The sequence below is a fragment of the Periplaneta americana genome, chromosome 10 (assembly GCF_040183065.1).
Source record: "Periplaneta americana isolate PAMFEO1 chromosome 10, P.americana_PAMFEO1_priV1, whole genome shotgun sequence".
Taxonomy (NCBI): domain Eukaryota; kingdom Metazoa; phylum Arthropoda; class Insecta; order Blattodea; family Blattidae; genus Periplaneta; species Periplaneta americana.
The window spans coordinates 74,236,219-74,251,711 of NC_091126.1; the positions used below are offsets into that span (position 1 = coordinate 74,236,219).

At 38.1% G+C, this 15,493-nt stretch overlaps 1 protein-coding gene across 2 annotated transcripts in view; it reads left to right on the forward strand.

Annotated features, from left to right (window-relative positions):
- LOC138707778 (uncharacterized) overlaps window positions 1–9,186 on the forward strand; it is a 69,007-nt gene extending 59,821 nt beyond the window's left edge. The window contains exons 7-8 of one of the 2 annotated variants that reach the window (XM_069837679.1): window positions 49–180; window positions 8,896–9,186. In XM_069837679.1, the coding sequence (XP_069693780.1) occupies window positions 49–180; window positions 8,896–9,001 (238 nt within the window). In that variant the 3' untranslated portion in view covers window positions 9,002–9,186. Of the gene's footprint in view, window positions 1–48; window positions 181–8,892 lie in introns of both variants that reach the window. The other variant, XM_069837678.1, reaches the window with a different exon arrangement.
- Window positions 9,187–15,493: the final 6,307 nt, after the last annotated feature.

The window sequence follows — 15,493 nt, forward strand, 5'->3', positions numbered from 1 at the left end:
TCACATTTGTTCAAAGGTTCATGAAAATAGAAGTACATAATTTTTCAGGATGGAGCTGGGTTACATGTATGAGCCAGATGGAACACTTCTTCCCATTGAGTGGTGTAATCTAAGACTAGAAAATCACGGTGAATGTGGAACACCTCCTCTCGATTACGGCTTTTTGTTTCAAGCTGGTGAGTACTTTCATGGAATTAAATTACTTATGTTTAGTATACAGTAAATCTTGTTCATGGAGGAAAGTGAATAAGACGAAAAATTCTGCAATGCGTAACAAATCCCCTAGTCTCGGAAGTTTGAATAGACATTGTTGTTTAGTCAACTGTCCGAAGATAGGTCTGAACCTCACAAGTGGTACCGAGAAGTCACCACTTCTGAGGCAATTAGGCCAGGAGATAATGGGGTAGGGTGGCTAGTTCCTTTCCCCCTCCATTGCATACATCGCCGACTAGCTACATATTACACTAGTCAGACTCAGATGCATACAAACAATTGTTCTTCCTCTGTTACATAACGTCAAGTGAGATGTACTGCCTGATAATTAGGGACCGGATTTTTATGTAATATCAAGGTGTGAAATATGTACATATTTATGTAAGAAAAATAAGCTGAATATGTACCAAAATATGTAAAAACATGAAAATATTTTTAATATCAATATCTGGCAGGTATAGGATAGGTAAGACTGCGCATAAAGCAGCGATAAGAAATATGTAGGCCTAATTACATAATAATTAGTAATTACTAATTACATTTATGCTCCAGCTCATTGATTTAAATATATACTCACACGTTTTATACATTTTTAATGTTATACAATTGCTGTTAAGTGCAATAAAATAAACATTTTACTGACTTTATTGCGGCTCATGTCAGACTTGACACGGGTTTTCCCTGAAAGGATTAGGAAGAGGGTGGGTAAGGTTACAAATTGCATGGGAACGGCTTGTTAGACGTGTGCAGAACAATTATAGTTCGAGACAAATCATGTCGTCATCGTCCCACTCCACCGCATGAAGGCAAAGCTACTTTCTGAATGATTTTTACAATACAAGGTAGTTGTATGAGAAAGGTTGCCTTTTGTTCACTCATATTTACAGTGGGCGGTATGGGGTGAGTGCCTCTATTAGTTCCTGGAACTAAGAATGTTATGTTTCGTCCCGAAATATATCCTTAAAGGGTTTTTAATTCTGTGTATTTGAAATGGTAAACTTCCCCAGCAGAAGTTTTTTTTTTCATTTTTGGAGAAGTTAAAAAGAATAAAAACCCCTAAATATGTATATTTATGTAATACCAAGCCATAATATGTAATGTGGGGTAAATATGTAAAAATATGTAGTATCAAATTTTAATATATTAATGGTAATTACAAGATTCGCAAAGATTTGTTATTTATATACGGTTAGGTTGAGAGGAATATAATATGTAATTACATAAAAATCCGGTCCCTACTCATAATAGATGTACAGCAGTGGCAAAAAAACCGGACCGACCCTTGTAGCTGATTTCAGAGCATTGTTCACTCCAGAGCACGATAGACTGGTAACTAAGACTTTCGTGGTTCGAATCCTGCCTGGGAAGGAAACTTTTTTTGTTCCTTATTCAAATTTATTCCCAATACTTTTCGATTGCAGCGATATTTGACTACTTAATTAACTTATTATTCCCAGAACATGAATTTTACCAGCAATCGAAAAGTATTTGGAATAAATTTCAATAAGGAACGAAAAAAAAGTTTCCTTCCCAGGCAGGATTCGAACCACGAAAGTCTTAGTTACCAGTCTATCGTGCTCTGGAGTGAACAAGGTTCTGAAATCAGCTACAAGGGTCTGTCCGGGTTTTTTTTTTTTCCACTACTGTACATATCAGCCAGAACCTCAATCAGAAGATGAATAGACATTATAGCGTTTAGTTCATAGGCACATATCGCAGAATTTTCCCAACGCGGAAACGGAAAGCAATATTTCAGGACCTGAAAAAACTACTTTATAATACGGAAAGATATTATATATATATATATATATATATATATATATATATATATATATATATATACTATATTTCTGTACACGCTTTCGTTTACAGTTTGGCTTTAGAATTAATATCTGTAAGTAGGCCTACTGTGAGAAAACAAATGAGTCCACTGCAGCAAGAATGATGGATGTCACTTTCTTGTCGAAAATGAACCAAGACTGTCAATGCATATCTTAAGACATATAGAATATACATAGAGAGTTATATGGCATTAACACTGATAGTCATTGTCCAGTAATGATCGGAAAATCACAGTTAAGCTTTGAGCACTAAGCATTTCAAACTTTCAATTGCTTCTCCTGAAAAATGTATTCTAAATGACATCCATCATTCTTGCAGTGGACTCCTCAAATAAAAAGTGCAGTATCTGTTTATTGTATCCAGGGGATGGCACATAGAAAAATTGCCAGTGATATTCCTTCCGATAGCGATATTCGCCATGACTAATTGATTTTTTCGGAAAGTCATGAAATAGGATTAAGAAACAGCTAAATAAATAACAAATTGCTGTTTTACTACGCATCACTGGTAGTGCTAAGTCTTTCTGTGTTAATGCCTAACTGATAAACTAAAGGGACAGTGATAGTGAACGAGAGTAAAAGACATACACAGACAGAGAGGGGAAATAAAATCGTGGGGGAAAAAATGTATTGGATCCTACTAATCAGCATGTCCCCACTGAAACATTTTAAGTGTATAAATATGTGGTTTAATCAAATATAGTGTAATAATAATAATAATAATAATAATAATAATAATAATAATAATAATAATAATGGTATGTGGACCGGCGCTAGTCTACCTTCTGCTGCCCACTCTGCTTCATTTCACATTGGACGCGTATTGTGTTATTATGTGATTGTTGTGAGTGCAGTTACATGTGATATATCGCATAAAATGGCTCGCTATGTGACTCTAGAAGAGTGTTAAACATATCTTAATTATGAATCGGCTCGCCTGTTCTGAATGGAGTGAAACTTCCGAATATTCGAACGCCGGCGAGGCAGGCAATATATGTTAGTGAATAAATTTGAGAACATGAGGTGGATGTTAAACAAAAAGTCGCCCTAGAAACAGACAAGTTTTAACAGAGGCTAGCTTAGATCACATTGGCACTATTCTCGAACGTTCGCCACAAAAATCGCTAAGAAATTAGCTCAACAGACTGGCGTGTCTGCATCATCTGCAACATTTCTCAGAAAATACCATTTTTGTTGCTTTGTGAGTATACAATAAAAGTTAGAAAAAAAAGTTTCAGTAAAAGTTGTTTCTTTTTAAAAGTAGTTTCCAATGGCACCTTCAATGGCCCATGTTATCATTTGAAATTTCGAAGTTGACCACAGGTACTTCTGGTTTGTTACGGGAAATGGTACTACCACCAATCGATTCTTTACATAGGTTTTGGTTATCAATTTTTTTTTATGAACAACCAGTATCAGTATTATATAGTTTTCCAGAAAAAAGGCTGATATGGGTAGTCTGAAACACTTGGTGTGTGTGTGTGTGTGTGTATATATATATATATATATATATATATATATATGAGCGAGTTTTGGGATCACATTCTTCAATAATTACGAGGCGCATCCAGAAAGTAAGTTTCCCGATTTTTTCCCCCTGAAAGTAAACGTAATTAGCCGTGTCAATTGCGCATGCTTAATAGATCTATGACGTATCAATCATATGCCAGCCGGACAGGTCCCGCCTGGTGCCAGTAGCGTGGCAGCAGTGGTCCGAAATGGAAGCTCTTATTCCTTCTCCCGCCGCCTGCGAGGTTCGGTCGGTGATAAAGTTCTTTAATGCACAAAGCATTGTGCCAATTGAAATTCATCGGCAGCTCTGTCAGGTCTATGGGCCGAACATCATGAGTAAGCAGATGGTACGTCGCTGGTGTAGGCAGTTTTCCGAAGGTCGTCAAAGTGTCCATGATGAAGAGCGCAGTGGGCGACCGTCCCTCATCAATGATGATCGTGTTGAGCTGGTGCGGCGGTGCATCATGGAGAACCGTCGCTTCACGATTACGGAGCTGAGCAGCCATTTTCCCCACATATCGCGATCCTTGTTGCATGAGATTGTCACTAAGCACCTGCTGTTCAAAAAAGTGTGTGCCAGGTGGGTGCCGAAAAACCTGACACCCGAACACAAAATGCAACCTTTAGGAGCAGCACTGATATTTCTGCAACGGTATCACGATGACGGCGACGAGTTCCTCGACAGGATCGTCACGGGCGATGAGACTTGGATTTCGCACTTCACCCCGGAAACGAAGCAGCAGTCAATGCATTGGCGGCATAGTGGATCTCCGGTCAGGACGAAATTGAAACAGACGCTGTCGGTACGGAAAGTGATGTGCACGGTGTTCTGGGACAGGAAGGGCATTCTGCTCATTGACTTCCTTCCAAGAGGTGAAACAGTGAACGCTGACCGTTACTGTGAAACACTGCGAAAATTGCGACGTGCCATTCAAAACAAGAGGCGTGGAATGCTTACTGCAGGTGTTGTGCTCCTCCATGACAATGCTCGTCCACATACGTCTCGGCGCACAGCAGCTGTTTTGACGGAATTTGGCTGGGAGTTGTTTGATCACCCACCCTACAGTCCTGATCTTGCTCCCAGCGATTTTCACGTTTTCTTGCACCTCAAGAAATTCCTGTCCTCCGATGAGCGTTTTGGCAACGACGAAGAGCTGAAGACGTCTCTCACACGCTGGTTCCATTCACAGGCTGCAGAGTTCTACGACAGAGGGATACAAAAGTTGATCCCACGATACGACAAGTGTCTCAATTCTGATGGTGGCTATGTTGAAAAATAGCTGAAACATTGCTGTAGGCCTAGCTGTTGCCAATGAATGTTTTCCTGAAAGTGTGTGTTCTTTTTTTTTTTAAATAGGGAAACTTACTTTCTGGATGCGCCTCGTATTTCAGTAACAAATTTGCTGAGATTTATTTTAAATCACAGCACATAATGATGTTATACTCGAAATATAATCAGAATATTGGCTATTACATTTATTAACATGGCATAGAACGTAAGTTTTAATCCGGCGAAGTGCTGCTAAGTTCATGGGATGCAAAGAGCGACTGTAGCAAGGGGGACCTGCCGCTGCTAGATCGAAAGAACCACCTGGAAAGTTCTCTGGGTCTCACTCTATTTCGATTTAAATTATTTAAAACAGCAAACAAACAGCATACTTATAGACGGATGTGCAGTGGACCAATTTAATAGTTCATTTTGGTCGTCATAGGAGGATGAGGAAGAAAGGGAAGAGAAGTTGCAAGTCTTTGAAAAGTGGAATATTGACAGCTACTGCCTTACACCTATATGTTCGCGGACATTTATTTATTTTATTGGGTTATTTTACGACGCTGTATCAACATCTAGGTTATTTAGCGTCTAAATGAAATGAAGGTGATAATGCCGGTGAAATGAGTCCAGGGTCCAGCACCGAAAGTTACCCAGCATTTGCTCGTATTGGGTTGAGGGGAAAACCCCGGAAAAAACCTCAACCAGGTAACTTGCCCCGACCGGGATTCGAACCCAGGCCACCTGATTTCGCGGCCAGACGCGCTGACCGTTACTCCACAGGTGTGGAGACGCTGACATAATACGACATTTGATGAGGAAAGTTATTCATTATTTGAAGAGCATAGTATCAAAATTAGGCAACTCCATTTTTTGCGATTTCGAGATATTGATTGTTTTTCATAGAATTTTGTGTGCTGAATGTGATTCTGGAACTGTTTAGGTTCAAAAACGAACAGAACAGCGGGAAAATAGCACTTAATTGTGCGTTTTAGAATCAAAATGTAGACAACTCCACTGTGGCTTGGTTTCAAATTAGGACAATTCCTTCAGTAGCCAATGAGAAGTTCTCATTCGTACCAGCTTTTCCCATTACGCATCGCGAATCTAACATGGCTGATTGTTTATATCAACGAGTGCTCGTTGGTTTATATAATCGGTTTGTGGATGAATAAGTACTGTTTTACATCAGTTTGCTTTGAAACCGAGCTATAAGAGACTTAAATTCAAAAGTAGACAATTTTACTTTAGATATGGCTTCGTTTGGTCTCAAAAACAGATAACTCCACATTAAATATGGCTTCATTTGGTTTCAAAAACAGACAACTCCATGACTTAATTTCAGAGATGGACAACTTCACTTTTTAAACTTAAATTTCGACCTGAATATTAATTTTAATCACATTTTGAGACTGAAATTTCTATGACCCATGAGCAGGGAAAGGATTTATATGTAAATACATATTTACTTATAAAGCTAATATAATTTATATTTTGCATTATCTTTATGTTTCACAATGTGTAGGGTTGAAAAATCCTACTTTTATTTTCCATATTTTTCCATATTTTAGAGTTTAGTACATATTTTCGTTAATTTCCATATATTTTCCATATTTCATATAAAACAGTCCATATTATATTAGGTTTAACAATAAAACAAAACAAAATTCCATTAACTTTTAAAAATACATTTCAACAATAGAGATTTAAACACATGTTCAGTAATCCCTTTAACATCAGAGTTATTTGAAAATTAGCAGTCCTATCAACAATGGGAAAGTAAGTTACAAAACTGTATTAATTTAATTTAAAATTTTTAACAGACTTCAGTTGTGCAGCTCAACAGTTAAATGCCAGTCAGAGTACACATAGGTTCAGTTTTGTAAATCATACTATAAAGACGGTAAATATGCCAAAAGTACGTCATTCAGTCAATTTAAAATCAAAACTAACAAGTTACATTTCAGAATTTAAAGAAGATGGTTTATCAACTGACAATAAAATATTATTTTGTAATTTGTGTCAGTGTGCAGTATCATCTACACAAAAGTTCCTGGTGCAACAACACATTACAACTAGTAAACATCAGGCCAACAAACAACTAAATTCCAAGCAGAGACAATTGTTTTTAACACAACCAACAACATCGAATGTAAGATCTGAGTTTAACATCGACCTGTGCCGTTCTCTCATCTCTGCTGATATTCCTCTCTACAAACTAAAGAATAAGGTCTTCAGGGAATTCCTTGAAAAATATACTCAACATACAATCCCGGATGAGTCAACACTTAGGAAGACGTATGCTCCATCCATCTACGATGAGACAATACAGAAGATAAGAGATGAAATTAAAGATAGTTCAATTTGGGTTTCCATTGATGAGACTCCCGACAAAGAAGGTAGACTTGTTGGTAATGTAGTTATCGGTTTGTTAAGTGAACAATATTCTGAACGAATTCTTTTACATTGTGATGTTCTAGAAAAGTGCAATAACAAAACTATAGTTAAACTGTTCAACGAAGCTATGGGTATCCTGTGGCCAAAGGGTATTATGTACGATAATGTGTTATTCTTTATTAGCGATGCTGCCCCTTATATGGTCAAAGCTGGACAAGCATTATCTGTTGTATATCCTAAATTGACTCATTTTACTTGTGTGGCGCATGCATTTCATCGTGTGGCAGAAGTGGTCAGAGACAATTTCCCTAAAGTAGATTTGTTGATTTCATCAGTGAAAAAAGTATTTCTCAAAGCTCCCAGTAGAGTTAACGTGTTGAAAGAAATGTACCCTGAAATTCCATTGCCACCAAAGCCAATTTTAACTAGATGGAGTACATGGCTAGAAGCAGTTGAATATTATGCCGAACATATAGACTCTATTAACAATGTTCTCCTTGCATTGGACTCTGAAGATGCAGTCTCAATTGATACTGCGAAAACAGTTACCTGTGACATAAGTGTGAAGAATGACTTAGCTCACATTCAGCATACATTTTCATGCATCATAAAAACGCTCAAAAGTCTCCAAAATAGGCACCTTTCACTATCTGAAAGTTTTGAAATTATAAATAGTACTGTGGAACAACTGAATCGTGGTAGAGGTAAAGTTGCAGATGCAGTAAGAGCTAAGGTGGACACTGTACTTTCAAAAAACCCTGGATATGAAGAACTACAAAAGGTTGTTGCTGTGATGAGTGGTGAATCAACAGTGAAGATTAACTTGGACTTATCCCCAGCAGACATTGTGAAATTGAATTATGTACCAGTTACTTCTTGTGACGTCGAACGCTCTTTTAGTCAGTATAAATCTATCCTCAGAGACAATAGAAGAAGATTCACTTTTCAGCACTTGAAAGAAATGTTTGTAACCTATTGTTATGGTAACAGACAATAAAAATTGTGTTTTGTTGAAACTACATTGGAAGATAAGGTACGTCCATTATATTTTTTGTTTAGTTTGATTAAAATGTACCAATATTTAACGTACATAGTCATTTTTTTATAATTTTAAGTCCATATTTAATTCCATATTTTGGTAAAAATCCATATTTAATTCCATATTTTGGTAAAAATAACTACATATATATTTACATATTTCATATATTTTTAGTCCATATAAATCCGTTCCCTGCCCATGAGAATGTTAAAAAAAAAATGTACATATGACGCTGTCATTGGTTTCCAATAATCTAGTTTTTCGCCTCTCCTGTAAAAAAGCGAAAGTGGAGTTATCCAACTTTGATATCAAGCTGTCCACACCTGTGGAGTAACGGTCAGCGCGTCTGGCCGCGAAACCAGGTGGCCCGGGTTCGAATCCCAGTCGGGGCAGGTTACCTGGTTGAGGTTTATTCCGGGTTTTCCCTCAACACAATACGAGCAAATGCTGGGTAACTTTCGGTGCTGGACCCCGGACTCATTTCACCGGCATTATCACCTTCATTTCATTCACACGCTAAATAACCTAGATGTTGATACAGCGTCGTAAAATAACCCAATAAAATAAAAATATCAAGCTCCTCATTTAGTATGTTGATCTGAAATGTTTTATGTCTCCAGGAGGAAAAAAATATCACGTCCAAGTAGACGTCAAAGAGTCACCAGAATTTTTCGTAGGCTGGGAATGGGAGGCACGCGTGGTCGAGAGGCTGGCACTCTTCACCGTTAATGGCATTCCTGGATGGGGGGCTGCAGAGTGGGAGTACCGCCACTTGAAGGGACGCCCTAAGGAAGTCGCAGCTGCTGACCCAGCTTACACGCACAATCTTTCTAAAGGGTGACATGAAACACGGCAGTGTGAATACATTTAATAATTAATTATATGAGAAAATAAATTAATTTCGTATAATCTAATGCATTAAGATATATTATTGCTAAAGAATCAGTTACACAGATGGTTTCAGAACACACTGCTCCGCCTATTTAGTAGAATCTTTTTGAGTCTATAGAAAGCAGGAAAACAGTACAACGTCATCTGTTTTTGTGACGAGAATCCAAGCCCCCGCATACCGGTAAGGCTTCATGTCACAAACATGTTCACGTCTGAGTATTTATGACAAAGTAATTATTATTCAACGTCTTGAAAGCGGCGCAAATATTGAGGATATTACTGGGAAGTTTAAGGTAATATTCATTATCTATCTATCTATCTATCTATCTATCTATCTATCTATCTATCTATCTATCTATCTATCTATCTATCTATCTATCTATCTATCTATCTATCTATCTATCTATCTATCTATCTATCTATCTATCTATCTATCTATCTATCTATCTATCTATCTATCTATCTATCTATCTATCTATCTATCTATCTACCTATCTATCTATCTACCTATCTATCTATCTACCTATCTAATCTATCTATCTAATCTATCTATCTATCTATCTATCTATCTATCTATCTATCTATCTATCTATCTATCTATCTATCTATCTATCTATCTATCTATCTATCTATCTATCTATCTATCTATCTATCTATCTATCTATCTATCTATCTATCTATCTATCTATCTATCTATCTATCTATCTATCTATCTATCTATCTATTTTTCTACCTATCTATCTACCTACCTACCTACCTAATCTATCTATCTATCTATCTATCTATCTATCTATCTATCTATCTATCTATCTATCTATCTATCTATCTATCTATCTATCTATCTATCTATCTATCTATCTATCTATCTATCTATCTATCTATCTATCTATCTATCTATCTATCCATCCATCCATCCATCCATCCATCCATCCATCCATCCATCCATCCATCCATCCATCAATCAATCCATCCATCCATCCATCCATCTATTATTTATTTATTTATTTTAATGTTGTATTTTATAGATAAATATATTATTGGACTTAAAATTACAGTAATTCGTATTAACGTTGTATCAAATTTACTTTTTATAATGAATTAATAACTCTTAAATACCCGTTTTCATACGATCGATTTTTTACTATTCATATTATTCTTTGACCTTCATTATCTATCTAAACATGATGCTTGCCGATTGTAGTGATTGGCTCCGTGTGTTATATCTAAGTAGGTATACTCCATTTTATTTCAAGGAGTGCAGTTCGGTGGCTCCTTTGAACACCCACTTACAGATTTATGACTTCCTACACAAACACCTTTGACAATTCCATCCTGTCCCCTCGTCCCAACATCGCACAGTTGCCACAATCCTGGTGACCCTTGAAATGAGACAGTGAGACTGAAGGGATTCTTGGAATTCGGAAAAGATGCAGCAACTCTGCCTCCACGTGGATTTAACGGGAGCCTGTCAATTCTTCTGAACGAGGGTTGTGATTGGTTACTGACAGGAGAAGACAAGATTTCCGTCACAGTAAGGAAGACATTTATTTATGACAACCAATTAGTAGGGGGGGGCAATAGAAGGTCTGTCGGCAAAGTCCTTTCTATGAACCTGCACTCCATGAAAAAAAATACAGTATAACCATTAGCTTTCTCCTATATCGGCGGAGCAGTCTATTTGTTAGAAATGAATGTAAGTGTTGGTGATACCTGACTATATGGTTATGCAACATGTATTCAAAAACGCATTATTGGAACAAAGCCCTTAAAAATATGATGTAGTGTCTCTGAAAAGCAGACGAATTTCCTCCAAAAAACTGTGCCATAAGAGAAATTAGCATTCTGTCACGAAAATATGTCTTTCTTGCTTTAAGTGATGATCTTTTAGCGATTGCAGTGCATTCTTACCTTCGCTGTTAATATAGTGGCTATTTTAACATATGGCCTGCTATGAAGTTTGCATGATTCATTATTAATTCGCGGAGTTGCGATGAACGGACCTGCAAAGATGGATGAAGTGTTGCCTAACTATAAGCACAACTTATATTTATTTCTAACGACCCTGAGTTCCGTTACTCCATTATTTCCCATTGGCAGACACGTCCACACACATACACATGCACACTCACACCAGTAGCCGCTGGTGAACGAAATCCTCGGTGAGGCCTGTAGTAAGTAGTTTAAGCAGGCTACCTTCGATACAAAATCTTTATTATTGATGATAATTTATTATGATTGACATTATTACTATGTTATTATTATTATTATTATTATTATTATTATTATTATTATCATTAATGAAAAATAATATGTCAATCTTAAAAAAAATAAGTTGCTATGCTGTGAGTTGATTTCAGTAGGCATAATTATTTAATTTTTATAAAGCAACGAATATTATCCTCAACTAAAGAAGCATGTGTTGAAATTCCCGTGGAAATATTTTTCAGATGGCTGAAGTTTCAGTAGACACACTGTTCTCTCTCTCTCTTTTTTTTTTTTTTTTGACAGCAACAATCACGACCAACAGAAAAGTTTATTTCGCACCACATTACCAAAGACCCATTTATGTTACACCAGGATGTATTGAAAGCTCGCGTTTTAAGATTATCTTTCTGAAAAATTGTCGGTGATGGCGTATGTCTGTCTTAATTTAAAACTTTCCCTTTTTCAATATTATTTCCTATCGATAACGATACTCTAACAATGAATTTATTACAATTATGATCATTATTTCTCGCATTTCTTTCGATTTCTATTTTCCCGAAACACGTAACCACAGTGGACCACACGACGATTCATCACTGTTATTCTCATCCCAACCGACACTTGATATCGGCATTGACGAAAGACCGGGTTCTGAATGGGAGAAGTGAAGGATGATGGATTGGGGAATACCTGCTAGGCCACGAGGCCACAAGAAATGTGCCTCAGTTTCAGCTTTCCGAGTGCAACCTTAAAACCCGTGGAAACATACGAAATGCAGAAGCCAGACCCGGCACGAGCGATCCTGCCCTCAGGAACAAATTTTACTGCAAGACAGGTCTATATACATCACAAAGTTTTCTACTTCTACAACTCTATACGCTTCATTGAAATAACTAATATAATATGTTATGTACGACTAAAAACCACTATAAAATTTTGAGTTTAAGGAAGCAAAGTGACTGAGGCCCGGCCTCACTTACCTCAGCCAAAAAAAAAAATATATATATATATATATATATATATATATATATGTGTATGCTGTTTTAGATACTTTTCAGTGTCATGTATGGGATAGACGTACTTCTGTCTTACAATTCAGCTATACAGATGTTGTATTATATCTCTGGCCCTATGCAACGTCACGTTTGCAGAAAGGGGAAGAGAGAGAAAGAGAAGTTTGCGATGCTATTTAATGCTCTGACGCCCATGAAGGAATCACAGTTTTTATCATGGTTGGGAGCCTGGAACATTGTACAGAGGTCTATTTCCTTACTATAGATGGGAAAGGAGCTTGAGATGAATGAAATCAGGTAATCGTCGTACAAGGAGGTAAACAAGGCGGTGAAATTAGCGCTGAGATAGTTCCTGTGAATTCGGAAGTGAAAATCGTTGAATTTATAAAGGATTTTTTGTGGCGATGCAGTTAATCGTATATGCAAGGCATAACAAAGGTCTAAAGTCTAAACTAACAAAACCTAACCTGCCACTGATTCATGTATGTAAGGTGTATAAGCGAAGCACGAAGCACCTCAGCGCTACTTTAGCCAACAAGGCAAGTGGGTAAGTTACTTTATCTGAATTTACACGGCGCACAGTTTGCCAGTTACCCTGAGACTTTGGAGGATTAAAGGTAAATACTGTTTTACTTATATAGAAAAGTATCGTGATACAGCAAAAAATTGTTTTCGAGATTTATTCGAATATAAGTTCTTACACGTTTTCAGAATCTCTGACACCGATACCAAGCTTTTGGCATGCTATCTGTCTGTATGTCCGAGTACAGCGATTTATACTATACTGGCGGAATGAGTCAATTTATCTTGGAATGAAGCTCATTAAATACACCTCATTCAGTATAGTAAGCGATATTGCAGTTGGTGTTAGGCCCTAAGCCTCGGACAGGAACAGAGTACTGCACGGTAGCTCACAGCTCAGCACTGCCAGTCCGCACGCTTCAGTAGCCCAGCCCACCCAAGACCAACATTGCCTGATGCGGCCGCTTCCTAGCCCGTCGCACTGGGCTTCGAACCCCACAGTAGCCCACCGCACTGCTCAGCACTGCACTGACATCAACACACCAGTTGGTTGCATTCTACTGCTTTTCCCCTTGTTCGCAATGGTTGTGATTTCGCTTGGCTTGTGGCATGAGCATACAGTTCCCCGCTTACCGAACAACACCTGAGGGATAAATATTATTCTTCATTAGTTTTCATATCGATATGGGCAAAATCACGATCCTACTCGCAATAGTTGCCGAATGAGAGGTTGTTAAATATTCTAGAAAAAACTTTTTTTCTGAAAAAAAAAACTATTAACTTTCCACCAGTATGATATTGCAGTTTTTTGTTACATACAACTTCAACTATTCGCTCCGAAAATCTGCAACGCTATTTCATTTCCACCCTGCATATACAGGGTGTTTCAAAAATACGGGGCATAATTTCAGGTATGTATTTCCCACATGTAGACAATCAAAATAGTTCATTACAACATGTGTCCGGAAATGCTTCATTTCCGAGTTATGGCCTTCAAAACATTGAAATTCACCGGAACGTTTTTCTTTCCGCAGGTCGTTGTCATTACAGAAGATGTTCAAAATGTCCACCTCCTGCTTGAATACAGACCTCATATCGATGTCTCATTGACCTGCGAACACGATCCCAAACTCCAGGAGTATTGCGTATGTCCTCAGAACATGCCACAATTCGATTCCGAAGGGATTCCAAATCAGGCTCCGGAGACGAATAAACCAATGATTTTAAATGGCACCACAAGTAGAAATCGAGAGGGTTCAGATCAGGTGAGCGTGGAGGCCAAGCAATTGGGCCACCTCTACCTATCCATCGATCAGGAAACTTTCGATCCAAGTACCGGCGAGCCGTACGACTGAAGTGTGCAGGAGCGCCATCATGCAAGAAGTGAATGTGTTGACGATTGATCAGTGGAGTGTCTTCTAAAACATGAGATATGGTGTTTTCCAGGAAGTTTGTGTACGCCTGCCCCGTAAGTCTGTTTACAAGTACATGGGGTCCAACTAATCGATCACCAATGATACCGGCCCACATGTTGAGGGAGAACCGCACCTGGTGATGAGATGGAACAGTTGCACGTGGGTTTTCATACGCCCATACATGCTGATTGTGGAAATTTGTTATGCCATCTCGTGTGAACTGTGCTTCATCTGCAAATAATATTAAGGCAGGAAAGTTCGGATTTACACCACACTGCTGCAAGAACCACTGACAGAACCTAACTCGTGCAGTGTAATCTGCTGGTGACAGGGCCTGTACACGTTGCAAATGATAAGGATACAATTGATACTCTTTCAACAGTCTCCAGACAGTCGTATGAGGAACATTGACTTGCAACGCTACCCTTCGTGTGCTGATAGAAGGAGTCATGTTCACAGCCTCCAGAATCTCCTGTACTTCTGGAGTTGTAGATCTTGGACGTCCCCTTTCAAACCAGGAGAGTTAAATTTTCCATTCTCGCACAGACGGTAATGGAGACGTACAAATGTCTTCCGATCTGGACATTGTCGCTGTGGGTACCTCTCCTGGTACAAACGACGAGCCAGCGCAGCATTGCCGTCCGCCTTACCGTACATGAAGTGTATCTCTACCAGCTCTTGATTTGAATACATGTCGCACAGTCTAACGCCTACACAACACTGAATGTAACCTTCGCCTCGGAATGAACTGTCAGAGTGCCCTCTTAATGTCTCCTTTGACGACAACGACCTGCGGAAAGAAAAACGTTCCGGTGAATTTCAATGTTGTGAAGGCCATAACTCGGAAATAAAGCATTTCCGGACACATGTTGTAATGAACTATTTTGATTGTCTACATGTGGGAAATACATACCTGAAATGATGCCTCGTATTTTTAAACACCTCTGTGTGTGTGTGCGTGCGTGCGTGCGTGTGTGTGTGAATAAAAGACAAGTATTTCCTCAGGACAAAAAACATAATATAAAATAAGTGGTGTAAAAATTAGCATTTTACCATGGACCTTAATACCGGTATTAAAAATGGAGTATTTGTCCTTGATGTATACACTATAATTGGCGACATATACACTTCCGAAGACTACTGTGCTGGTTACTTTATAGGAAACATAACATGTT